Source organism: Salmo trutta, chromosome 30 (assembly GCF_901001165.1).
Source record: "Salmo trutta chromosome 30, fSalTru1.1, whole genome shotgun sequence".
Lineage (NCBI taxonomy): Eukaryota > Metazoa > Chordata > Actinopteri > Salmoniformes > Salmonidae > Salmo > Salmo trutta.
In genome coordinates, this window is record NC_042986.1 from 38,165,952 (window position 1) to 38,193,171 (window position 27,220).

Consider the following 27,220-nt stretch of genomic DNA (forward strand, 5'->3'; position numbering starts at 1 on the left):
TTTGCAATTCACCTAGCTTCAACATAGGGGAGAAATGCTGAGACATTCTAGGTGTAGTGGCACCTTTTTAAGTATCAAGGTGTTAAATTAGTGTCTGCTTTGCTATAGAAACCGGAGTTGTATCTGGGGATTGGAATAGCTAGGTTTTATGGATCATCGGTTCATATTCATATAGATTAGAATATATATGAGCCATCACCCACAGCAAGACGTAGAAGAGTGGCAAAATTGCTCCACTGTAGTAGTAGCATTATGCCCCATTTCCCACTGATGAACAGTTGCTGAACTAACTAAATTCACAGATTGTCTATAACCACCTCATATCGCTCAATTTCAAGTAGTTGCAAAAATCTTGAAAATGTGATATTCATTACTACATTCATTATGTATGCCTTGAGACAACAGCTGATAGGCGGCCATTGGCTATGTCACCACTGTCATTGACTTGGCTTTTCTAGACCAGGAAATTAGCGGTGACTCAGAATATCACTTCTTCTCAACAGCAGTGGTTGTCGTCCGAAGTACGAAGCAGAAAAAGAGTATCATAACTATAGTCGGAGGTTTTTCCTGAGATATTCACAACCAAAACTTTTAAGGTGAGTTTACATATGTCCAACCACATTTCCCGTTAGCTAGCGTAGCTCTCCCGGTTAGCTAAGTACTGTTAGCTTGCTAGCACATTTATCGAAGCAAGGTGGTGATTGAACATAAGTGAGTAAAGTATTATTCACCAGCGACGTGTTAGCCGAGAGTGGAGGAATAAAGAAAGAATACACCTTGTCTTGAGACCTAGGTTAACTAGCTACCTAGTTAGCTAAATGTATCTCATCGTTTAGCCACAACTTCTTGTTGTTAGCTAGCTACAGTTAGCTGATAATTCTATAGCTAGTTTAGCTAGCATATATAGCTAACTAGCCAAGTTAGCTAGAGAGATGCACTCAATATCTATGCCGTCTATATGGTTGTCTTTTATAGTATGGTGTTACAGTGAGGCTATGGAAGTTAGCCTGGCCAGGTAAATACAGTTAACTGGCTAACAAACTAGATATTCAGCTACATACCTAAGCTAACGTTAACTATATTTGTTTACAACTGTTAACTCTCAATGTTTTGAAACCTCTGACATCATGTGATTTCTTGACACATGCTACCCCCCCACCCCCCCAAACAATTAGTCAGCTGTAGGCAGTCTTAGCTAAATGTTTGATGTTTTATTAAGTATGAGTTGGATGGAACGTTTTAATTGTATTTTTATTTAACTAGGCAACTAGGTTAATGTTTGCCCCACATAAAGCCCCACTGTAGCTCAGTTGGTAGAGCATGGCGCCAGGGTTGTGGGTTCGATTCCCACGGGGGGGACAGTATTTAAAAATGTCATAAAATGTATGCACTCTACTGTAAGTCGCTCTGGATAAGAGCGTCTGCTAAATGACTAAAATGTAAATGTAAAAATGAGAATATCAACCTTTTGATTTAGAATCATATAGTCACCCAGGTCAGTCTAGTCACCGATCAGCTCAGACAGCACTGAAACGGATGAATGAATATAGATGTCAATGGTTTAGTTCAGTGTAGCTTCGTCCTGCAAATAGCCATTTTAAATGACCATTTTATATAAAATAAAAATAAGTAACTTTTAAAATGTTGCAAATGGGTAGCCATCTGTAAAATTAAAAGTCAAAATTGTTACTATAAATGTTCATTTTAAATGGCTAGCTGCGGGATGAAGCTAACTTCCGTACTGTAGGACTGCACAGAAGAACATTCTGAATGGGGTAGCTAGGCATATATCTTAAACAACTTGGTATACACTGGTTGAAAACAAAGAGGAAGGTGAGTGGACATGAAACATGTCATTAGTTATAATAGTGGACCTTGTGATCATTGTCATAGTCTCCCCCCCACTTCTTTCTCCACCATGTCAGTAGACCAGAATACGTTCCCAAGGGGATAACATTCTTTGTGTATTCAATTCGTTTAGGCTCAAGGAAGTGCTGAAGTTTACCCCTTCTGTAGCGTTTGCTGGACATGTCTGCGTAGTGCGTAGACAAAAACCACAGTATTTCCTACAGAGCGACTGAAATTGTTTCAGTCTGTGTTCTTGTCAGAAGCACATCGTGCAGCACGACACAAGTCCTGTCCCTATTTGATTAATTTAGTTCGCCTATTCTTGCTAAGGAATCCCCCCCCATCTCAGTACTACAAAAACACTTGTAGTTCCTGGTAGGGGATGAGGTAACCACATTTCAAATGAAAACATGGAAAGTGCCTTGGTGTTCAGAGACATAATGGAGTGTGTCTCTCTGGTCTGTGAATTGGGTGTGTAGTGTACAGTAGTCTTGACTTAGTAATGTGATTGGTGGGCATGTTTAGCTTGGCTCAGCGATTGTACTAAATGTTCACATTATGTGCTTATTTTTATCCCTTTTTTTTTTTTTTTTTACTCTGTAGTAGTGTCAACTTGTTAGTAGGAATGTGTTAGTGGGGTTATGTCTTTTCACAATTGTGTGTTGTCTGTCTTGTATGTTGTTCTTGTAGAGGAACAAGGATTGGGCTGTTTTCATGATGTGTGGTTTGACAGTGCTATATGTGTAGGAGGGAGTTTCATTTGCATCAATGTTGTGGGATAGGGTTTATACACGTAGGAGTGTTTTTTTTTTTGTTCTCTAAGTCTGCTGTGTGTTGTGTAGTTTTTTTTTATTTCGTCGTGTGTGGGAGAGAACTTGGACATTGACACTGACTGTGGTCGACATGGTAGCAGTGTATCATTGACTACCTCTAAGTTCCTGTTTCCTGTTCGTGGCTTACAGCATATCTTGTGATCTATTCAAAAAGTGGGATGCCACAGTGTATAATATAAAAGTGAAAAGGAACAGTATGTGACATGAACTTGAAAATCTCTCTTGGGCATTTCCTTTTCAACACCGTTCTCAAGAACACACTGGAGACACCAACTTTATAAACAAACCATCATTGACAGTGATTCTGATGTCGTACCGGAAATGTGACCAGACCAGTTCATGTCTTCTCTTCTTCCTGGATTGACCCGTATGGCTCTTAACGAATGTACGCATAGGCCTACACCAACAACTTGATCAGAAGAACACGATAGCAAAAGCCCTTGTCCTTAAAGGCAAGGCTTGTATGTTTGAGTAGTAGTTGATGATTAGTCATTCATAAGTGACTGGGCTCTTACTCCTCGGCATGGTAGGTGTCTACTGTAGACTCTGGGACAGTTTCACCTGCCACACCCTATAGTACAGCTGATCTCTATTTACTCTGTACTGGAAGTGTGTACTCTCAGTCATGTGATGCACTCTGTCATTCCCTCCCTCTCTCTCCTTCCCCTTCTGTCATTCCCTCTCTCATTCCCTCATCCCCCCTCATTCCCTCTCTCTCATTCTCTCATTCCCTCTCTCTCATTCCCTCTCTCTCATTCCCCCTCATTCCCCCTCATTCCCTTTCTCTCATTCCCTCTCTCTCATCCTTCCTTCCTTCCTTCCTTCCTTCCGTCTGTCTGTCTGTCCGTCCGTCCTTCTTTCTTTTTTTTTTGTGAGTGTAAGTGAGCTTTTAGTTTCTCGTTAACTCTGGCTGTAGGCCTATCTCTTCCAGTAAAAGGGAAACTGCTCTCTCATCCTGTTTGTCTCTTGCTATTCCATTAGGCCTAGATCCATTCGTTTTGCTCCACCCTCAGTCATGTGATTATATTAGTTTTCCATGATAACTTGTGTGTTTGTTTACCAGCTTTGAGAGAGCGAAGGCTCAGTACCAAAACACAGACCATATCAGCCCCAGTACATACTGTACATTGCCTTCAGAAAGTATTCATACCCAATTACTTATTCCACATTTTATTGTGTTACAGCCTGAATTCAAAATTGATTAAATAGATTTTTCTCTACACACAATACCCCATAATGACAAAGTTAAAACATTTTTGCTAAATTATTCACACCCCTGAGTCAATACTTTGTAGAATCACTTTTGCCAGTGATTAGAGCTGTGAGTCTTTCTGGGTAAGTCTCTAAGAGCTTTCCACATTTTTGCCCATTTATTATTAAAAAAAAATCTTCATGCTCTGTCAAGTTGGTTGTTGATCATTGCTAGACCATTTTCAGGTCTTGCCGTAGATTTTCAGATCAAAACAGTAAATCGGCCACGCAGGAACATTAACTGTCTTCTTGGTAAACAACTCCAGTGTAGATTTGGCCTTGTGTTTTAGGTTATTGTCCTGCTGAAAGGTGACTTCATCTCCCAGTCTTTGGTGGAAAGCAGACGGATCCAGGTTTTCCTCTTGAATTTTTCCTGTGCTTAGCTCCATTCTATTTCTTTTTTATCCTGAAAAACTCCCCAGTCCTTAACGATGACAAACATACCCATAACATGATGCAGCCACCACTATGCTTGAACATATGGAGAGTGGTACTCAGTAATGTGTTGTATTGGACATTTTTTGCAGTATTATTTTAGTGCCTTGTTGCAAACAGGATGCATGTTTTTTAATAGTTTTATTATGTACAGGCTTTCTTCTTTTCACTCCGTCAATTACAGTTGAAGTCCGAAGTTTACATACACTTAGGTTGGAGTCCTTAAAACAAGTTTTTCAACCACTCCACAAATTTCTTGTTAACAAACTATAGTTTTGGCAAGTCGGTTAGGACAACTACTTTGTGCATGACACAAGTCATTTTTCCAACAATTGTTTAGACAGATTATTTCACTTATAACTTTACATACACTAAGTTGACTGTGCCTTTAAACAGCTTGGGACGTTCCAGAAAATTATGTAATGGCTTTAGAAGCTTCTTTTAGGCTAATTGACATAATTTGAGTCAATTGGAGGTGTACCTGTGGTTGTATTTCAAGGCCTAGCTTCAAACTCAGTGCCTCTTTGCTTGACCATTGGAAAATCAAAAGAAATCAGCCATGCCCTCAGAAAAACAATTATAGACCTCCACAAGTCTGGTTTGTCTTTGGGAGCAATATCCAAATGCCTGAAGGTACCACGTTCATCTGTACAAACAATAGTGTGCAAGTATAAACACCATGGGACCACGCAGCCGTCATACCGCTCAGGAAGGAGACGTGTTCTGTCTCCTAGAGATGAACGTACGTTGGTGCGAAAAGTGCAAATCAATCCCAGAACAACCGCAAAAGACCTTGTAAAGATGCTGGAGGAAACAGGTACAAAAGTTTCTATATCCACAGTAAAACAAGTCCTATATTGACAACCTGAAAGGCCGCTCAGCAAGGAAGAAGCCACTGCTCCAAAACCGCCATAAAAAAGCCAGACTACGGTTTGCAACTGCACATGGGGACAAAGATCATACTTTTTGGAGAAATGTCCTCTGGTCTGATGAAACAAAAATAGAACTGTTTGACCATAATGACCATCGTTATGTTTGGAGGAAAAAGGGGGAGGCTTGCAAGCCGAAGAACACCATCCCAACTGTGAAGAACGGGTGGCAGCATCATGTTGTGGGGGTGCCTTGCTGCAGGAGGGACTGATTCACGTCACAAAATAGATGGCATCAGGAGGAAGGAAACTTATGTGGATATATTGAAGCAACATCTCAAGACATCAGTCAGGAAGTTGAAGCTTGGTCGGAAATGGGTTTTCGAAATGCACAATGACCCCAAGCATACTTCCAAAGTTGTGGCAAAATGGCTTAAGGACAACAAACTCCAAGGTATTGGAGTGGCCATCACAAAGCCCTGACCTCAATATTATAGAAAATTTGTGGGCAGAAAGAGCAAGGATCCTACAAAGCTGACTCCGTTACACCAGCTCTGTCAGGAGGAATGGGCCAAAATTCACCCAACTTATTGTGGGAAGCATGTGGAAGGCTACCCGAAACGTTTGACCCTAGTTAAACAATTTACAGGCACTGCTACCAAATACTAATTGAGTGTAGGTAAACTTCTGACCTACTGGGAATGTGATGAAAGAAATAAAAGCTGAAATAAATCATTCTCTCTACTATTATTGACATTTCACATTCTTAAAATAAAGTGGTGATCCTAACTAACCTAAGACAGGTAATTTTTACTAGGATTAAATGTCAGTAATTGTGAAACTGAGTTTAAATGTATTTGGCTAAGGTGTATATAAACTTCCGACCTCAACTGTAGGTTAGTATTGTAATTTGTGGAGTAACTACGATGTTGATCTTTTTTTCCTATCACAGCCATTAAACTAGAACTGTTTTAAAGTCATCATTGGCCTTATGGTGAAATACCTAAGCGGTTTCCTCCTTCACTGGCAACGCCTGTATCTTTGTAGTGACTGCGTGTATTGTTAGACCATCCAAAGTGTAGTGAATAACTTCACCATGCTCAAAGAGCTATTCAATGTCAGCTTTAAAAAAATATCCATCTACCAATAGGTGCCCTTTGCGAGGCATTGGAAAACCTTCCTAGTCTTTGTGGTTGAATCTGTGTTTGAAAATCACTGCTTGGTTGAGGGACCTTACAGATAATCGTATGTGTGGGGTACAAAGGTAGTCGTTCAGAAATCACATTTAACACCAATATTGCACACAGTGAGTCCATGCAACTTACTAAAACCTATTTATGATCGCCATAACAAAGGGGCTGAATACTTATTGACTAGACATTTCATATGTAATTATATTTTTTCTCTTGAAAAACACAATTCCACTTTGACATTATGGGGTATTGTGGGTAGGCCAGTGACCCCAAAAAATCTCAATATAATCAACTTTAAATTCAAGATTTAACATAACAAAATGTGGAAAAAGTCAAGTGGTGTGAATACTTTCTGAAGGCCTTGTACCAGGTAGAAACCACCACAAGCTTCCTCAATAGGTTTCAGTGTTGTCTAATAGATGTAATGTACTTTCTTGGTTTTAGTTGCTAGAAACTACTTTTTGTTCCTTGACTAACTTTTTATGACATCAATGTTTTCTTCTTGATAGTAGACATCCGGAGATCAAAAGCCCAGCTCCTTGAGATATTTTTTGCAGTGTTGCTCGTTCAGTGGCTGGGGACAAGGCAGCAGTACAAACGGGCTGCAGGTTGAGGCTTACATAACATGTTTTTTAACTGATGAAGTGCCCTGGGGGATTGCTGTGTGTGAACAATGACACATTCTGCCTGTTGTGTATGTTTTGACTGTTACTTTACAGTACAAATGCTCAAATCAACCTACATTGTTTTACATGTCGAGTTTAGGTAACCTTGGTGTTATGAAAATGCTTTTAGAACATATAATTTTTTCGAGCGCCTAGCTCTGGATAGAAAGATGTGGCCACACTACAGACCCGGCGTCACTACAGACCCGTGTTCGATCCCAGGCTGTGTTGCAGCCGGCCTCGACCAGGAGACGGATGATTGGCCCAGCGTCGTCCGGGTTAGAGGAGGGTTTGGCTGGCTGGGATGTCCTTGTCCCATCGCACTGTAGCGACTCCTTGTGGCAGGCCGGGCGCAGGCACGCTGACTTCGGTCGCCAGCTGTACAGTGTTTCCTCCGACACACTGGTGAGGCTGGCTTCCGGGTTAAGCAAGCAGTGTGTCAAGAAGCAGCGCGGCTTGGCGGGGTCGTGTTTCGGAGGACGCACGGCTCTTGACCTTTGCCTCTCCCGAGTCCGTACGGGAGTTGCAGTGATGGGACAAGACAGTAACTACCAATTGGATATCACGAAAAAAGGGCAATTAATTTTTTTTTAAATAAACCACTTGCAAACGTTTTTGAGCTCATTCAGCTGTAGGCTACATTAGTGGTTTTTCACATGGACAGGGGCATCATATCAACTGTTACTCTACATTAGCAAGCTAGCTGAATGCATGATGTCCACAATAACAATGCCGGTAGCTAGCGTAGAATTAGCCTGAATAGTCAGTCAGTCAACAGTCAACCCACTTGGACATGTTTTTGTTCATTCAGGTAGCAAGGTTTAGCTGTGTTAAACATTACAGTAGTTTTGACATGGGCATTGGCTCGTACTGTGTTAGCATAAGGTAGCTAACAGCATCAAGGTTAGTAAGCTAACTGCATGGTAATGCCTACAAGAAGTCACTTTTGCAAGCAGATTGTGTACACTATGCATAAAATGTTATCCAATATGGTTTGCAGTGAGGGATTTCAGATGTGCCAAACCTAGGAGAAGCTAGCTAGCTGGGCTAGAAAAACAAGTATTCAGTCAATGCTAGCTAGATTAATTTTTTTTTATTTAACCTTTTATTTAACTTGGAAAGTCAGTTAAGAACAAATTCTTATTTACAATGAAGGCCTAACCCGTACAACGCTGGGACAATCGGGAGTCCCATAGGGCGTCTGACAATCACGGCCGGTTGTGATACAGCCTGGAATCGAACCAGGGTCTGTAGTGACACCTCTTGCACTGAGATGCAGTGCCTTAGACTGCTGCGCCACTCGGGAGCCTCCTTCTAGATAGCTAGGTGTCTGTTCTGAAAGAGTTAGCTACAGACATGTAGTGTTGCTAACAGTGTCCACTTTTATTAAATCAATTGCAGCTAGTTGTGAGACTTACCAAATGATGCTGCCAATGTCACTAGGCTACCTAGCAAAATATCCATCAATGGTAGCTGAGCTTGCCGTGGTTTTGGACTAGTTGGCTAGCTAGACCATCTTGCACGGTGTGTGTATATATATTTTTTGTCAACTTATCGTTCATGCCATGTTACCTGGCTAGTCTCTTAACAGGATAGCCTTCTACAAAGGCACTTATTTTTGTATTGTCAACATTTTAAACATTCTCAATGAGGCTACAAACATGCAATCTAATCTGGGCTGCTTGTCAGACGAACCATTCAAGTGATGTCATTGATGACACGTTATCAAGATGGCGGCACGCAGTAGTCAGATGAGGCCATTTTTTAAAATGGTTTTAACATAAATATGAGCTTTCAGCATTTTTAAAGGTAGGAACATTCTTCTTTATCACATTTTGGTTATCAAAATCACCTTAACTTACTACATTCAGTTTCTAGCCTACATTGTTTGTTCTAGAACTAGCCCAGCCTACAGTATGTGGATAAGAAAGGTATCTCTGACTTGTTTGTTAGTCTTTTATAGGGTGTTCTGAGACACCCACTCCTCAGCCTACATCACATCTTTGTTGCCGTTAGCTACCCTTCTCTCTCTTTTCCGTCTCACAGTAATGAAAGGATGAGTGATGATGGGAAGGGGTCTGGAAGTGCAGAAATAGATCATGGTGGATTAGTGGTGAAAAACTTAAAGCCTCAATTGAAAAACAGGAATCTCATTATGAGCTTGGAGTCCCCATGCCATGTGTGTCACTCTGTCAGAGCTGTGTATGGGCACGGCCTATAGACAGACAGACAGACAGACCGACCACTCTGTTCTCCAACCACTCTGTTCTCCAACCACTCTGTTCTCCAACCCTCTGTTCTCCAACCCTCTGTCTGTGTGGTCCAGAGCCCATCCTGTCTTCCGCCACATTATTCTCAGCTAGGGATTTGCCATCAAAGGTTAGCAGTTTATGGGTGAGATTCTCTCTCTCTCTCCTATGTATTGTGGGCTTTACTCTTCTCATGCCAACATTATAACAGTTTCCTTTGTGTTCTTCCCACAGAATGTCGCTGTATCCATCCCTCGAGGATCTTAAGGTGGACAAGGTCATGAAGGTAAGGAAAACCCAGTATTGGACAGAATATTGGACTTTTTTTTTAAAGTAGGCTACTCTGACCTCGTCCCGGCTGTTAAAGTACTCTTCCTGGTCACAATAAAACTAGCGGGTGGCTAAAACCAATTCAAACATTCAAATGAAAATCGACCTTGTTCTTTGTTAAAATAGAGGAAGAAAAATACGAAGCTTCAGCCAAAGTGTTCTGGTGTCCATTATATTTTCTCTAGGCAGCAGGTAGCCTAGCGGTTAAGATCGTTGGGCCAGAAACCAAAAGGTTGCTGGTTCGAGTCGCCGACTAGGGTGAAAAATCTGTCTGTGCCCTTAAGCAAGGCTCTTAACCCTAATTGCTTCTGTAAGTTGCTCTGGATAAGACCGTCTGCTAAATGACTAGAATGTAATGTCTAGTAACATTTTATCTTCCAAATGTAAGTGTTCTAGTGTCCGTTGCACTGTCTAGACTGCAGGTGTTCTAGTGTCCGTTACACTGTCTAGACTGCAGGTGTTCTAGTGTCCGTTACTGTCTAGACTGCAGGTGTTCTAGTGTCCGCTACTCTGTCTAGACTGCAGGTGTTCTAGTGTCCGCTACTCTGTCTAGACTGCAGGTGTTCTAGTGTCCGCTACTCTGTCTAGACTGCAGGTGTTCTAGTGTCCGTTACTGTCTAGACTGCAGGTGTTCTAGTGTCCATTACTCTGTCTAGACTGCAGGTGTTCTAGTGTCCGTTACACTGTCTAGACTGCAGGTGTTCTAGTGTCCGTTACACTGTCTAGACTGCAGGTGTTCTAGTGTCCGTTACTGTCTAGACTGCAGGTGTTCTAGTGTCCGTTACGGTCTAGACTGCAGGTGTTCTAGTGTCCGTTACTGTCTAGACTGCAGGTGTTCTAGTGTCCGTTACTGTCTAGACTGCAGGTGTTCTAGTGTCCGTTACTGTCTAGACTGCAGGTGTTCTAGTGTCCATTACTGTCTAGACTGCAGGTGTTCTAGTGTCCGTTACTGTCTAGACTGCAGGTGTTCTAGTGTCCGTTACTGTCTAGACTGCAGGTGTTCTAGTGTCCGCTACTCTGTCTAGACTGCAGGTGTTCTAGTGTCCGCTACTCTGTCTAGACTGCAGGTGTTCTAGTGTCCGTTACTGTCTAGGCTGCAGGTGTTCTAGTGTCCGTTACTGTCTAGACTGCAGGTGTTCTAGTGTCCGTTACTGTCTAGACTGCAGGTGTTCTAGTGTCCGTCACTGTCTAGACTGCAGGTGTTCTAGTGTCCGTTACTCTGTCTAGTGATGTTTTGTCTTCCATATAAAGGTTGAAATGGATATGGGTCCAGCTGCATGTTATCGTACAGTGTGATTAACTTTTTTCCCTTCCTGTTTTTTCCCTTCCAAGAAGAATGAGGTGTCTGTTCTTTCAAATGTGTTCTTATTTGCATGTGCTAGCTTAATGTTGTTCTTTATCGAGGGGGGGGGGGGGGTGGTACCATCATACTGTGAGAGTTGTATTGAGTTTCAGTGTGGGGGGGGGGCCATCATACTGTAAGAGTTGTATACACAGTCAGTTAGGAAAGCTAAGGCTAGCTTTTTCAAACAGAAATGTGCATCCTGTAGCACTAATTCCAAAAGGATCTGGGACACTGTAAAGTCAATGGAGAATAAGAGCACCTCCTCCCAGCTGCCCACTGCACTGAGGCTAGGAAACACTGTCACCACCGATAAATCTACGATAATCGAGAATTTCAATAAGCATTTTTCTACGGCTGGCCATGCTTTCCACCTGGCTACCCCGACCCCGGTCAACAGCTCTGCACCCCCCGCAGCAACTTGCCCAAGCCTCCCCCATTTCTCATTCACCCAAATCCAGATAGCTGATGTTCTGAAAGAGCTGCAAAATCTGGACCCCTACAAATCAGCCGGGCTAGACAATCTGCACCCTCTCTTTCTAAAATTATCCGCCGAAATTGTTGCCACCCCTATTACCTATTACTTGCCTGTTCAACCTCTTTCGTACCGTCTGAGATCCCTAAAGATTGGAAAGTTGCCGCGGTCATCCCCCTCTTCAAAGGAGTAGACACTCTAGACCCAAACTGTTACAGACCTATATCCATCCTGCCCTGCCTTTCTAAGGTCTTCGAAAGCCAAGTTAACAAACAGATCATCGACCATTTTGAATCCAACTGTACCTTCTCCACAATGCAATCTGGTTTCCGAGCTGGTCATGGGTGCACCTCAGCCATGCTCAAGGTCCTAAACGATATCATAACCGCCATCGATAAGAGACAGTACTGTGCAGCCGTCTTCATCGACCTGGCCAAGGCTTTCGACTCTGTCAATCACCGCATTCTTATCGGCAGACTCAACAGCCTTGGTTTCTCAAATGACTGCCTCACCTGGTTCACCAACTACTTCTCAGACAGAGTTCAGTGTGTCAAATCGGAGGGCCTGTTGTCCGGACCTCTGGCAGTCTCTATGGGGGTACCACAGGGTTCAATTCTCAGACCGACTCCTTTCTCTGTATATATCAATGATGTCGCTCTTGCTGCTGGTGATTCTCTGATCCACCTCTACGCAGACGACACCATTCTGTATACTTCTGGCCCTTCTTTAGACACTGTGTTAACAAACCTCCAAACGAGTTTCAATGCCATACAACACTCCTTCCGTGGCCTCCAACTGCTCTTAAATGCTAGTAAAACTAAATGCATGTTCTTCAACCGATTGCTGCCCGCACCCTCCCGCCCGCCCAGCTAGCATCACTACTCTGGACGGCTCTGACTTTGGTATTTGTAGTTGTCCACATAGTTGAGACTGTTAACTCTCCTTCCAGACTCACATTAAGTATCTCCAATCCAAAATGAAATCTAGAATCGTCTTCCTATTTTGCAACAAAGCCTCCTTCACTCATGATGCCAAACATATTCTTCTAAAACTGACTATCCTACCGATCCTTGACTTCGGCGATGTCATTTACAAAATAGCCTCCAACACTCTACTCAGCAAATTGGATTCAATCTATCACAGTGCCATCCGTTTTGTCACCAAAGCCCCATATACTACCTACCACTGCGACCTGTATGCTCTCGTTGGATGGACCTCGCTTCATATTCGTCACCAAACCCACTGGCTCCAGGTCATCTATAAGTCTTTGCTAGGTAAAGCCCCGCCTTATCTCAGCTCACTGGTCACCATAGCAACACCCACCCTTGGCATGCGCTCCAGCAGGTATATTTCACTGGTCATCCCCAAAGCCAACACTCCCTTTGGCCACCTTTCATTCCAGTTCTCTGCTGCCATTGACTGGAACGAATTGCAAAAATCGCTGAAGCTGAAGACTTATCTCCCTCACTAACTATAAGTATCAGCTGTCAGAGCAGCTTAACCATCACTGCACCTGTACACAGCCCATCTGTAAATAGCCCACCCAACTACCTCATCCCCCTTACCTATCTAATCTTACTACACCTTGTACATAGATTTTTCAATTGTGTTATCGTCTGCACCTTTGTTTATTCCATGTGTAACTCTGTGTTGTTGTTTGTGTCGCACTGCTTTGCTTTATCTTGGCCAGGTCACAGTTGTAAATGATAACTTTTTCTCAACTGGCCTACCTGGTTAAATAAAGGTGAAAATAAATAAATAAATAAATATTTAGTTTCAGTGTGGCGACTTAATAAATGTCTCTACTGTCTTTCTCTTAGGCTCAGACCCAATTTGCCCATACCACTGCTACCCCAGCCATTTCTGAGGGGACCTACCAGCCACAGGCTGCTGGGCAGGGGATGCCATCATCAGGTGAGTCCACTGGCTCTGTGAGGCCTGTACCACATGTTAAAGGGATACCTCGGGATTTTGGCAGTGTGTCTCTCTCTTCATCTACTTCCACAGTGTCGTATGAACATGTGGATACCATTGTTATGTCTTCCAGTCATTGCACTAAAGTTACTGAGCAACTGCCTTCAAACTGCACACAGAGATACGTAGAGTATCACAGACCATATTCTGTAGTTTACCTGTTGGTTGCCCTCCTCCAGACCAGGGTGTTCCTATTTACAAAACTTCTCAGAGTAGGATTGCTGCTCTAGGATCAGGTCCTTCCTCGTCCATGTAATCTTATTCATTATGATCTGAAAGGAAACACTGATCCTAGAGCAGCACTTATACTCTGATACCCTTTTTGAATGCAGGCCCTTGGTCTCTCCCTTTCGTCTCTTGGTTTCCCTCTCCATCTTTGTCTGTTTGGGGCTCTTCTCTGAATCAGGCTGTTGTTAGTGGTGAAAGGCCTTTCGTCTCTGTAGTGTGGTGTTGAGAGGCGATAAAGACGTGCTGAGGATTAGAGGCAGTTGGGGGTCTTATTGAATGTTCTTTAGCTCAGCTCCTACTCTGTGGATCAGTCTCCTCTTAGCCTCAGTGTCTTTCATTGAGTGAGGGTGAAATGGGCAGAGACCACAGTGAGCAGTCTCTCAATGCAGGGATTCCAATAGAGGGAGGGAGGAGTACACGATAAAAGGAAGGTGGACAGGGGCCCACAGGGAGGGGGAAAAAAACGTGGTTTTCAGCTCTTTTTCACTTGTTCCCCTCTTTCACTCTCATTCTCTCTTTCTCAGTATGGGATGTCCTCTGGGCTTTGGTTTTCTCCCAGTGGAGCTAGCTTATGGTTGACATGGAGACGGCTGGCCTGGTGGCAGCGCTGGGGAGGGGATTTTTCTTCCTCAGGCCTGAAGGGGACAGACAGGAAAGGTGGTGAAGGAAATGGCCCTGCATGACATCACCACTGGACCTCAGCCCAACCACAGCTCTCACTGCCGCCCGCTTCCTCATTTCCTCCAATCATGTCTTACAGTGGGGGGGAAAAAGTATTTGATCCCCTGCTGATTTTGTACGTTTGCCCACTTACAAAGAAATGATCAGTCTATAATTTTAATGGTAGGTTTATTTGAACAGTGAGAGACAGAATAACAAAAAAATCCAGAAAAACGCATGTCAAAAATGTTATAAAATGATTTGCATTTTAATGAGGGAAATAAGTATTTGACCCCCTCTCAATCAGAAAGATTTCTGGCTCCCAGGTGTCTTTTATACAGGTAATGAGTTGAGATTAGGCGCACACTCTTAAAGGGATCTGTAGAGGCCAGTGTTGTCGTCAGGCTCAGCCCTGGTGATCCGTAGAGGCCAGTGTTGTCGTCAGGCTCAGCCCTGGTGATCCGTAGAGGCCAGTGTTGTCGTCAGGCTCAGCCCCGGTGATCCGTAGAGGTCAGGTGACAGTGAAAGAGTAAAACTTAACACTGAGACATCATTTAGTCCCTGGGGTTGGCAGAGCACTGCAACTCTGAGAGGTAATGGTATTGCAGATTATACCAGGCCAAGGTCAGTTTATATCCTGTATTAGTTGAGTGGTAGTTTGTGTGTGAGAAGAGAGGCCAACAGTTAAATGATTAAATGAGTATGTGTGTTAACCAAACCAATGCGTAGACTGAGCAGTGCGTGGTCTTTATATATATTTTTCCTGTCCAATAGGAAGAGATCAGATGCCTGTAGGCGGTGGTTAGTTGAATCACTATCAGCAAATTCTTCTCCCGTACAGCATCTGTGGACTGTGTGGGTGGATGTTCTCTGTGTCACTCATGTGTATTCCTATAGCCTATGCCTTTTTATGTTTATTGTGGGGGTGCTGTGTGACTGTCTGGCTTATCGTGTCGATCTCCCACATGCCTTGGTATACATGTGTCCTTTTTAACTTTCCACCCAAACTATTCCTAAAAAAAATATTTGTTTTTCGCATTTTACGATCATTAATACAATTCAACATTCACATCAAATATATTTCAGTTCATAATTACATGATTTACAGATGTAATAGTCTGTCTTATTTCTTCTTTTTTAATATTCTGTTTTTGATTTGTAAAATAAACCTGTGGTAAATTCAATTGATTGGACATGATTTGGAAAGGTTGCATGTCGGAGCAAAAACCAAGCCATGAGGTCGAAGGAGTTGTCTGTAGACCTCCGAGACAGGAAGAACAACAAAAAAATGCCTGCAGCATTCAAGGTCCCCAAGGACACAGTGGCCGCCATCATTCTTAAAAGGAAGAATTTTGGAACCGCCAAGACTCCCCCTAGAGCTGGCCGCCCGGCCAAACTGAGCAATCGGGGGAGAAGGGCCTTGGTCAGGGAGGTGACTAAGAACCCAATGGTCACTCTGAAAGAGCTCCAGAGTTCCTCTGTGGAGATGGGAGAACCTTCTAGAAGGACAACCATCCTCAGCACTCCACCAATCAGGCCTTTATGGTAGAGTGGCCAGACGGAAGCTACTCCTCAGTAAAAGGCACATGACTGTCTGCTTGGTGTTTTTCAAAAGGCACCTAAAGGACTCTCAGACCATGAGAAACAAGATTTTCTGGTCTGATGAAACCAAGATTGAACTCTTTGGCCTGAATGCCAAGCGTCACGTCTGGAGGAAACCTGGCACCATCCCTACAGTGAAGCATGGTGGTGGCAGCATCATACTGAGGGGATGTTTTTCAGCGGCAGGGTCTGGGAGACTAGTCAGGATCGAGGGAAAGATGAACAGAGCAAAGTACAGAGAGATCCTTGATAAAACCCTGCTCCAGAGCGCTCAGGACCTCAGACTGGGGTGAAGGTTCACCTTCCAACAGAAGAAACGACCCTAAGCACACAGCCAAGACAACGGAGGAGTAGCTTCGGGACAAGTCTCTGATCGTCCTTGAGTGTTCCAGCCAGAGCCCGGACTTGAACCCGACCAAACATCTCTGGAGAGACCTGAAAATAGCTGTGCAGCAAATCTCCCCATCCAACCTGACAGAGCTTGGGAGGATCTGCAGAGAAAAATGTGAGAAACTCCCCAAATACAGGTGTGCCAAGCTTGTAGCATCATACCCAAGAAGTCTCAAGGCTGTATTCGCTGCCAAAGGTGCTTCAACAAAGAACTGAGTAACTGAACTACAGAGGACCGTGTTCTACCAACTGAGCTACAGAGGACCGTGTTCTACCAACTGAGCTACAGAGGACCGTGTTCTACCAACTGAGCTACAGAGGACCGTGTTCTACCAACTGAGCTACAGAGGACCGTGCTCTACCAACTGAGCTACAGAGGACCGTGTTCTACCAACTGAGCTACAGAGGACCGTGCTCTACCAACTGAGCTACAGAGGACCGTGCTCTACCAACTGAGCTACAGAGGACCGTGCTCTACCAACTGAGCTACAGAGGACCGTGTTCTACCAACTGAGCTACAGAGGACCGTGTTCTACCAACTGAGCTACAGAGGACCGTGTTCTACCAACTGAGCTACAGAGGACCGTGTTCTACCAACTGAGCTACAGAGGACCGTGCTCTACCAACTGAGCTACAGAGGACCGTGCTCTACCAACTGAGCTACAGAGGACCGTGCTCTACCAACTGAGCTACAGAGGACCGTGTTCTACCAACTGAGCTACAGAGGACCGTGTTCTACCAACTGAGCTACAGAGGACCGTGCTCTACCAACTGAGCTACAGAGGACCGTGCTCTACCAACTGAGCTACAGAGGACCGTGCTCTACCAACTGAGCTACAGAGGACCGTGTTCTACCAACTGAGCTACAGAGGACCGTGTTCTACCAACTGAGCTACAGAGGACCGTGTTCTACCAACTGAGCTACAGAGGAAAGTGTTCTACCAACTGAGCTACAGAGGACCGTGTTCTACCAACTGAGCTACAGAGGACCGTGTTCTACCAACTGAGCTACAGAGGACCGTGTTCTACCAACTGAGCTACAGAGGACCGTGCTCTACCAACTGAGCTACAGAGGACCGTGTTCTACCAACTGAGCTACAGAGGAAAGTGTTCTACCAACTGAGCTACAGAGGACCGTGTTCTACCAACTGAGCTACAGAGGACCGTGTTCTACCAACTGAGCTACAGAGGACCGTGTTCTACCAACTGAGCTACAGAGGACCGTGTTCTACCAACTGAGCTACAGAGGACCGTGCTCTACCAACTGAGCTACAGAGGACCGTGCTCTACCAACTGAGCTACAGAGGACCGTGTTCTACCAACTGAGCTACAGAGGACCGTGCTCTACCAACTGAGCTACAGAGGACCGTGCTCTACCAACTGAGCTACAGAGGACCGTGCTCTACCAACTGAGCTACAGAGGACCGTGTTCTACCAACTGAGCTACAGAGGACCGTGTTCTACCAACTGAGCTACAGAGGACCGTGTTCTACCAACTGAGCTACAGAGGACCGTGCTCTACCAACTGAGCTACAGAGGACCGTGCTCTACCAACTGAGCTACAGAGGACCGTGCTCTACCAACTGAGCTACAGAGGACCGTGCTCTACCAACTGAGCTACAGAGGACCGTGCTCTACCAACTGAGCTACAGAGGACCGTGTTCTACCAACTGAGCTACAGAGGACCGTGTTCTACCAACTGAGCTACAGAGGACCGTGCTCTACCAACTGAGCTACAGAGGACCGTGTTCTACCAACTGAGCTACAGAGGACCGTGCTCTACCAACTGAGCTACAGAGGACCGTGTTCTACCAACTGAGCTACAGAGGACCGTGTTCTACCAACTGAGCTACAGAGGACCGTGCTCTACCAACTGAGCTACAGAGGACCGTGTTCTACCAACTGAGCTACAGAGGACCGTGTTCTACCAACTGAGCTACAGAGGACCGTGTTCTACCAACTGAGCTACAGAGGACCGTGCTCTACCAACTGAGCTACAGAGGACCGTGTTCTACCAACTGAGCTACAGAGGACCGTGCTCTACCAACTGAGCTACAGAGGACCGTGTTCTACCAACTGAGCTACAGAGGACCGTGTTCTACCAACTGAGCTACAGAGGACCGTGAACTACAGGGTTCTTAGCTTAGTGATGATCTAAGGACCCAGGGACTAAACACCTCCCTTTGCAACTGGATCCTGAACTTCCTGATGGGGCCACCCCCAGGTGGTAAGAGTAGGTAATAACACATCTGCCACGCTGATCTTCAACATGGGGGCCCCTCGGGTGCATGCTCAGTCCCTTCCTGTACTCTCTGTTCACCCATGACTGCATGGCCAAGCACGACTCCAACACCATCATTAAGGGGCTGTAGTGGAGCAGATTGAGAGCTTCAAGTTCCTTGGTATCCAACAAACTATCATGGTCCAAACACACCATGACAATCGTGAAGAGGGCACAACAACGCCTATTCCCCTTCATGAGACTGAAGGTTTGGCATGGGTCCTCAGATCCTCAAAAAGTTATACTGCTGCACCATCGAGAGCATCCTGACTGGTTGCATCACCGCCTAGTTTGGCAACTGCTCGGCCTCCGACCGCAAGGCGCTACAGAGGGTAGCGCATACGGCCTAGTACATCACTGGGGCCAAGCTTCCTGCCATCCAGGATCTCTATACCAGGCGGTGTCAGAGGAAGGCCCCAAAAAATTGACAGACTCCAGCCACCCTAGTCATAGACCGTTCTCTCTGCTACCACACGGCAAGCGTTACTGGTCCAAAAAGCTTCTTAACAGCTTCTATCCCCAAGCCATAAGACTCCTAAACAGCTAATTTGCATTGTCCCCCACCCCCATTTTTACGCTGCTGCTACTCTCTGTTTATTACCCATGCATATAGTCACTTTAACTCTACCTACATGTACATATTACCTCGACTAACCGGTGCCCCCGCAAATTGACTCTGTACCGGTACCCTCTGTATAAAGCCTCCCTACTGTTATTTTATTGTTGCTCCTTCATTATTTAACTACTTCTTTTTTTTTTTACTTCAGTTAATTTCAGTAAATACTTTCTTACCACTTTTTGTTCTTAAAACTGCATTGTTGGTTAAGGGCTTGGAAGTAAGCATTTCACTGTAAGGTCTACACCTGTTTTGTACTAGGTGCGTGTGACCAATAACACGTGATTGTTTTTGTTGATATATTAACTGTGTGTTGTTCTCTTCTAGCCTTGTACCCGAACCTGGAGGAGCTGGGAGAGTACATGGGCCTGAGCCTCGACAGTGATGAGGTGCAGAGGAACATGGCCTTGGTGCCCATGACAGACAATGTAAGTTGTGCGTGTGGAGGATTTATGCCTACTTCTTGTTGCTGATGTATGTCAGATGGTGTCCCTATGTGTCTGTAATGAAGGATGTCAGTTGTGACCTCATTTCAGCGGTATTTCCTCCTCATTGGCTGAGTGAGGGATAAGATGCCCGAATGTCATATTATGTAAGGTCTATTTTTACTGAGTGATATTTCCTCTGTGTGATGCTCAGACGTCAGCAGAGCAGACCCCAGTGCCATTGGGCCAGCTAACACCAGTACACAACACATCCTGTAGGTCTCTGGAGAAGACAGCACGGCCTTGGATAAAGTTCCCTCTGCTTCACAGAATAGGTTGCATTCACAAAAACATTCTGAAGTGTATACACTGTGACTCAGACTGTAGTTAGTAAATATACATTCAACAAGAGAGATTGCATTCAAACCACAGGGTTCAACAAGAGATAATTGAGCTTGATTTGGTTCGTCAGAGTTGTACATGAATGAGACATGTAGCCTAGGTTTTGGGGGAGAGGGGGGGGGGGCAGGAGGGACAGTGGTTTTGGATAAACTCTCAGTAGTGGACTCATACTGTCGGGACGATACCAGTATCAGTATTGCAAAAAAAAAATCCATGGCAAAAATGAGAACACAAAGCTAACCAAACTCTTTGGTCCTTTTTAAAAACCTTCTGTATGTAAAATATTGTGTTCTGCAACCTGGGAAATAAATGCATGTGACTCTGGATGACATCATAATGATGTTTGTTTCCAACATTAGGGATGTGTTCTTAAAGAAGTTAAATCCGCTTCGTGTTTTGTATCCTTGCCACGATACTAACTTGTATTGCGATACTGGTGTCGTCCCGGTCCTACGGACTCCTAGCAGGCTCTTTAGAAACCAGAGTACAGGCCTCCCGAGTGGTGCCGTGGTCTGAGGTACTGCATCACAGTGCTAGCTGTGCCACTAGAGATTCTGGGTTTGAGTCCAGGCTCTATCGCAGCCGGCCGCGACCGGGAGACCCATGGGGCGGAGCACAATTGGCCCAGTGTTGTCCGGGTTAGGGGAGGGTTTGGCCGGCAGGGATGTCCTTGTCCCATCGGGCACTAGCGACTCCTGTGGCGGGCATCGTGCAGTGCACATTGACACGGTCGCCCGGTGTACGGTGTTTCCTCTGACACATTGGTGCGGCTAGCTTCCGGGTTAATCGGGCATTGTGTCAAGAAGCAGTGCGACTTGGTTGGGTTGTTTCGGAGGACGCACGGCTCTCAACCTTCGCCTCTCCCGAGTCCGTACGGGAGTTGCAGCGATGAGACAAGACTGTAACTACCAATTGGATACCACGAAAAAAGGTTTAAAAAAGAAACCAGAGTACAGTGTAGTGTAGCACTGTGTTCCCAGAACAGCACTGACTGACTCTCCAACAGCCTGGAGTGTCTGGGAGGCCTCTGCTCCTCTTTAGTGTGTAGACTAGTGGGAGTGTCTGGGAGGCCTCTGCTCCTCTTTAGTGTGTAGGCTAGTGGGAGTGTGTGGGTGATCTCTCATACTGCCTTGTATCATGTCCACTGACATTTACTTGTCTTATTCACTTTAGAACACAGAAAATAACAATTCTAGAATCTGGCAAATAAGATCTGGGGGGGGGGGGTTTAGCAAGTGAAAGTTCTCCTGGTTAACCTGGAAATGGTACAGTCAATCTCCCACATATTGATGGTAACGTTCCATCTCCAACTGCTTATTGATGGTAACGTTTCTCTACCATCTATTTTCCAATCTCTGCCCTCTCTTATTTTAATGTCACCTCTTTCTCTCCACAGCAGGTGGCGGTGTCCTCTGGCATGGGCGTCAGTGGCATGGTGTGTCCCGTGACGGGGTCAGACTTGGGCATCAAGAGGGCAGAGATCCGTCCCGGCCTGCGTGAGATCATCCTCTGTAAGGACCAGGATAGGAAGGTCGGCCTGAGGCTAAGAGCCATCGACAATGTGAGTCATTATCATATCCCTAATCTGTAGTCTGGTGGTAAATTAGGCTATCCATCTGTCCTCAAACCAGACTACAGATTACGGCTATCCATCTGTCCTCAAACCAGACTACAGATTACGGTTATCCATCTGTCCTCAACCCAGACTACAGATTACGGTAATCCATCTGTCCTCAAACCAGACTACAGATTACGGCTATCCATCTGTCCTCAACCCAGACTACAGATTACGGTTATCCATCTGTCCTCAACCCAGACTACAGATTACGGTTATCCATCTGTCCTCAAACCAGACTACAGATTACGGTTATCCATCTGTCCTCAAACCAGACTACAGATTACGGCTATCCATCTGTCCTCAAACCAGACTACAGATTACGGTTATCTATCCGTCTCCTCAGGGCGTGTTTATCCAGCTGGTTCAGGCCAACTCCCCGGCCGCCCTGGGGGGCCTGCGCTTCGGGGACCAGGTCCTCCAGATCAACGGGCAGAACTGTGCTGGCTGGAGCCTGGACAAGGCCCACAAAGCCCTGAAGGTTGCTGCGGAGACCCGCATCGAGCTCATTGTCCGGGACAGGTAAGGAGGTGACGACCACCGTTATTTCATGCAGATACTATTTTATTTATTTAACCTTTTATTTAACTAGGCAAGTCAGTTTAAGAACAAATTCTTATTTTACAATGACGGCCCTACCCCGGCCAAACCCTCCCCCGGCCAAACCCACCCCTACCCCGGCCAAACCCTCCCCGGCCAAACCCTCCCCGGCCAAACCCTCCCTCTACCCCGGCCAAACCCTCCCTCTACCCCGGCCAAACCCTCCCCCTACCCCGGCCAAACCCTCCCCCTACTCCGGCCAAACCCTTCCCTACCCCGGCCAAACCCTCCCCCTAACCCGGCCACACCCTCCCCCTAACCCGGCCAAACCCTCCCCTAACCCAGGCGACGCAGGGCCACAGTGTAGTCCGGTCTGATCAGTTTGGTGTAGTTCCTTGGATTATTTCACAAGGTGTTGATGTTCATCAATATGTCCAGCCGTTAAGAGGGAATGTTAGAGTAGAAAAATGTTCTTAGTTGCTCTGTGAACCTGACAAACACTACAGCTCTGGCTCCTCCTGCTGGTCATATCACCACACTACATGCTGTAGTGTTTTGCTATTAATCAGAGGTTATTTGTTTGCCTTTTCTCAAAATATCATACTGACCAAAGGACATGATGAAAAACAATGGAGGATTTGGACTGTACTACTACTAAGTGGTCGTCTTGAGTATTTACTACCTCGTGAGCCTTTGTGTTTGTGTTCTGACTTCAGGCCGTTCCAGCGTACTGTCACCATGCACAAAGACAGCTCAGGCCACGTTGGGTTCATCTTCAAGTCGGGCAACATCACCTCGCTGGTCAAGGATGGTTCAGCCGCTCGCAACGGCCTGCTGACGGCCCACTACATCTGTGAGATCAACGGACAGAATGTTATCGGCCTCAAGGTGAGCTTTGACCTTCAAATGTTGATAGTGACTTCTCCCTGACGATGAATCAGTGTCCAAAGTTGAATGTACACTCGGTGGCCAGTTTATTAAGTCTATTACCCGCTTTGACTCCAGAACAGCCTGAATTATTCAGGGCATGGATTCTTCAAGGTGTCTTAAACGTTCCACAGGGATGTTGGTGAATGCTGACGTGATGGCATCATGCAGTTGCTGCAGATTGGACGGTAGCACATTCATGCTGCCAACAGCACATTCCATCTCATCCCAAAGACTCTTATTGGGTTTGGTCAGCAACAACGTTCAGATACACTGTGGCGTTCAATCGTTGCTCGATTGGTATCGACTGTGTGACAGGAAAACAATCCCCACACCATTACACCACCGCCACCAGCCTGTAGCGTTGACACCAGGCAGGACGAGTCCACGCTGCTTAGGCCAAATCCTGACTCAGCATGACGCAACAGAAACTGTGTGATTTGTTGGACCAGGCAGTGTTTTTCCACTCCTCAATTATCCAGTGGTGATCTCATGCCCACTGGAGCCTCTTCTTGTTGTTAGCTGATAGGAGTGGAACACGGTGTGGATATATGCTGCAATAGCCAATCCGTGACAAGGATCGACGAGTTTGTGTGTGTGTGTTTCGAGATTCGTGGCCAGCCTGTTAGTTTGCACAATTCTTACCATTTTCTTTCAACCTCTCTCATTATCGAGCTGTTTTCGCCCACAGGACTGCCGCTGACTTTTTGTGTTTGTTTGTCGCACCATTCTCGGTAAAACCCAGACCCCGCAAAGTCAATTCTGGACCTCGAAGCCAGTTCCACTGTATATTTTTCATTGTTCCCTTCCCTAAACAGGGACTGATTTTAGACCTGGGACACCAGGTGTGTTCAATGAATTATCAGAAAATCAGCAGGCTCCGGACCTTGTAAGGTCAGAGTTGAATTCCCATGCCCTAGACACTGTCGTATGTGAAAAGCCCAGGAGCGCGGCCGTTTCTGAGATACTGGCAACGACGATCAAATCACGCTCAAAGTCGCTTAGGTCACTAGTTTTGTCCATTCTAACAGTAACTGGATGCCTGTCTGCCTGCTTTTTATAGCAAGCCACGGCCACGTGACTCACTGTCTGTAGAAGCGATCCATTTGTGAACAGTGGTGGTCCGTATATGTTAATACTGTTTGTTGATGTGCAGGATGCTCAAATCAAGGACATCCTGACCAGCTCTCCTACAGCCATGACCATCACCATCATGCCCAAGTTCATCTACGAACACATGGTCAAGAGGTAAGCAGTTAGGAGTTTAAGGAATAGCATTATAAGGTCTCAGGTTGATACAGTTGGTAGAATACTTATGATCATTTGGATTAATAGAATGTGTTTTCTGTCTTTTTAGAATGTCTAGCGGTCTGCTGAGGTCAGCCATGGACCACTCTGTGCCAGAGGTGTGAAGGCCGGAACGTGACCACGTCTCCTGCAGGATGCCTACAATCTCCAGAGTTCCCATTGGGCCCCCAAACAGCCAATAGGGTTAACTCGCTCTCTGTACTGAAAAACTTCTTGTATCACAGTCACCGCCTTCGTCTTTCATCGTAGCATAATCTAAATATACCTTTTTATTTTCGATGGTTCAAATATTGTTATTCGATGTTGGTCCTTTTCTACTTCGATCCCTTATGTCTATTTTTACATGTTTCATCTTTTGATAGGATAACTCTTGTAGTCCAGTATTGTTTTCTTATAATTATGTTTGTGGCATTGCATTGAGTACACATTTGTTTTAAAGCCATGCGCACTATCATGAGTCCAGAGCTTCCTCATAAAGAACATGGAAATGGTTATTTGGCTTGTGACCTTTCACCTTTTGTGTCAAAATGCTGTAAAAGCCAATGATCTCCATGGTTGTTGATCATAAACCTGTTCCCCTATGCAGCTGGGACATTACGCTGGGCGGACCCACTAAGTGCACTTTCCTGTTAGAAGTCGTCCTTCCTGTAACCATTAAAATGTTTTTTTTTTTTTTTATTGTTCCAAGTTGAGTCAAAATTAACTACAACGTATGTAGAAGTTAACTGGGAATGGATTTGTTTGCACAAAGTAATCAAGAAACTGAAGTTATTAATATGTACGTATGTAGGGTTCAATCAATCATTTCCTATACTAGTTGATTGATGTGCACAGCAAGACGGAAAACGTGACCTGGGCTCAGAATCACAAAACAATTCTCACGCAAAATCTTGAAACAAAGCATTAACATTTCCAATAACCTTTTTGAGGAATGGCAACTTGGTTTAACTCTTCATAAGTCCAGAGTTAAGGAAAAAAAATGGCAGTTAAGACATTTCTTATTCTTTAAGAAGGTTTTGTGAATCTGGGCCCTAATCAGTGAGTTTCTTTTTAATATTAGAATGTTGTTCCTTTATTGCTGTTCTTGTTTGGAAGCGTGTTTTTCTATTGCATTTTTATGTAATCTTTGATAAACAACACACAGCCATCATTCTGTAAATGCTAGAATCTAAATGTTTATATATGAATGGAAAGGGGGATACCTAGTCAGTTGTACAACTGAATGCATTCAACTGAAATGTCTTCTGCATTTAACGTAACCCAAGATAATTAATGTAAAACAAATAAATAATCATTTTGTTCACATTTCAATTTTGCTATATCAGTGTCCCCTCCCCTTTTGTTCACAGAAGATATATCCTTCGATATTGCAACTAAATGTCTACCCTAGTTTAGAACACCCATTTCCTGCCTGGAGGAAGAAGTAGCTAGACACTTTGGATTCTATTATTGTTCTTCCCAATTGGTAGTTATCGTCTTGTCCCATCGCTGCAACTCCCATACGGACTCGGGGGTGGAAGAAGGTCGAGAGCCATGCGTCCTCTGAAACACAATCCCGCCGCACTGCTTCTTGACACACTGCTAGCTTAACCCAGAAGCCAGCTGCACCAATGTGTCTAAGGAAACACCATACAGCTGGTCGACAGAAGTCAGCGTGCAGGCACCTGGACCACCACAAGGAGTTGCTAGAGCGTGATGGACGACAAGGACATCCCAGCTGGCCAAACCCACCCCTAACCCGGATGACGCTGGGCCAATTGTGCGCCACTTCATGGGTCTCCCAACTGGAAGGATTAATTCATCAAAAATTATTAAATAAAATATACAAAGATAGTCTTGATTAGCTAAGCACTATGGCTGGTATTGCCCTAAAGCAGGGCTGGAGTCAGAGGACACATTTCTGCACATCCGATTTCGTACTTTATCAATAGGTGACGTTATCATTTAATAGGCTTCCTCCACAGAACACAACAGTGGGAGGAAGCCCAACAAAACTGGATTACATTCCCTTTCCACAGCCATTTTAAATAAGAACTGGGTGTGTAACTGAACAGAGAAAGAAAAGGAGACGACTATCAGTTGTTCTCCATGCTGTTTTAATATAGTCATTTGGTTTTTATTCAGTATGCTGGGAGTGAAAATGGATCTGTACTGGAGAACAGTGATGTCACTACTATTGCCATTAAAATATTGAATTTCCATTTAAAGATAATTGATCTAACTAGATCCAGCTATTAATATTGATTGCTGTTTTATCCCCATACAAGGCATTTAAGAGGGAAAGTACCCTTCAGGAACAGACATTATAGAACTCAACCATCTTGGGTATAGATCCCATTACACATTGAACAAATAAATCGGACAATTAAAGAAAGTGCACATTCAATACACATGGCTCATAAGGAGAACTTCAAATGATTTCCCCCAAAGATTGTGTGTGTTTCTCTGGGATACACAGTACAATCTCAGATCTGACTATAGCCTCACTCTTCCAATGCTAATGACACAGCCAGTCTCAGACCAACACTGAAGTGCACCAGGTCTACTTGGAGTTGAATGTATGAAACACAAAGACAATTTCTGAGGTAATATATCTTTCAATCGTATTGTGAAATAAGATGAGTGAAATGGATGTAGGATACAGTAACACAGTAGGAAAACCTGTTAAAAGACTATATTCTTTAGTTTCCAATGCAAAAGACTGTAGGCTACCCTTTATCAATGTCATTTAAAAAAAAATGTATTTCCTAAAACATTTTGAC

The 27,220-nt window shown here is 44.7% G+C and overlaps 1 protein-coding gene across 1 annotated transcript; it reads left to right on the top strand.

The window, feature by feature from the left end:
- Positions 1–394: 394 nt before the first annotated feature.
- On the top strand, positions 395–25,777 carry LOC115168635 (syntenin-1). The gene is made up of 9 exons (XM_029724080.1): positions 395–596; positions 9,578–9,629; positions 13,311–13,404; positions 19,569–19,669; positions 21,465–21,629; positions 22,030–22,205; positions 22,940–23,111; positions 24,307–24,398; positions 24,508–25,777. Exons 2-9 carry the CDS (start codon positions 9,579–9,581, stop codon positions 24,560–24,562), a joined length of 906 nt encoding a protein of 301 aa, XP_029579940.1. The 5' UTR covers positions 395–596; position 9,578; the 3' UTR covers positions 24,563–25,777.
- The last annotated feature ends 1,443 nt before the right edge of the window (positions 25,778–27,220 follow it).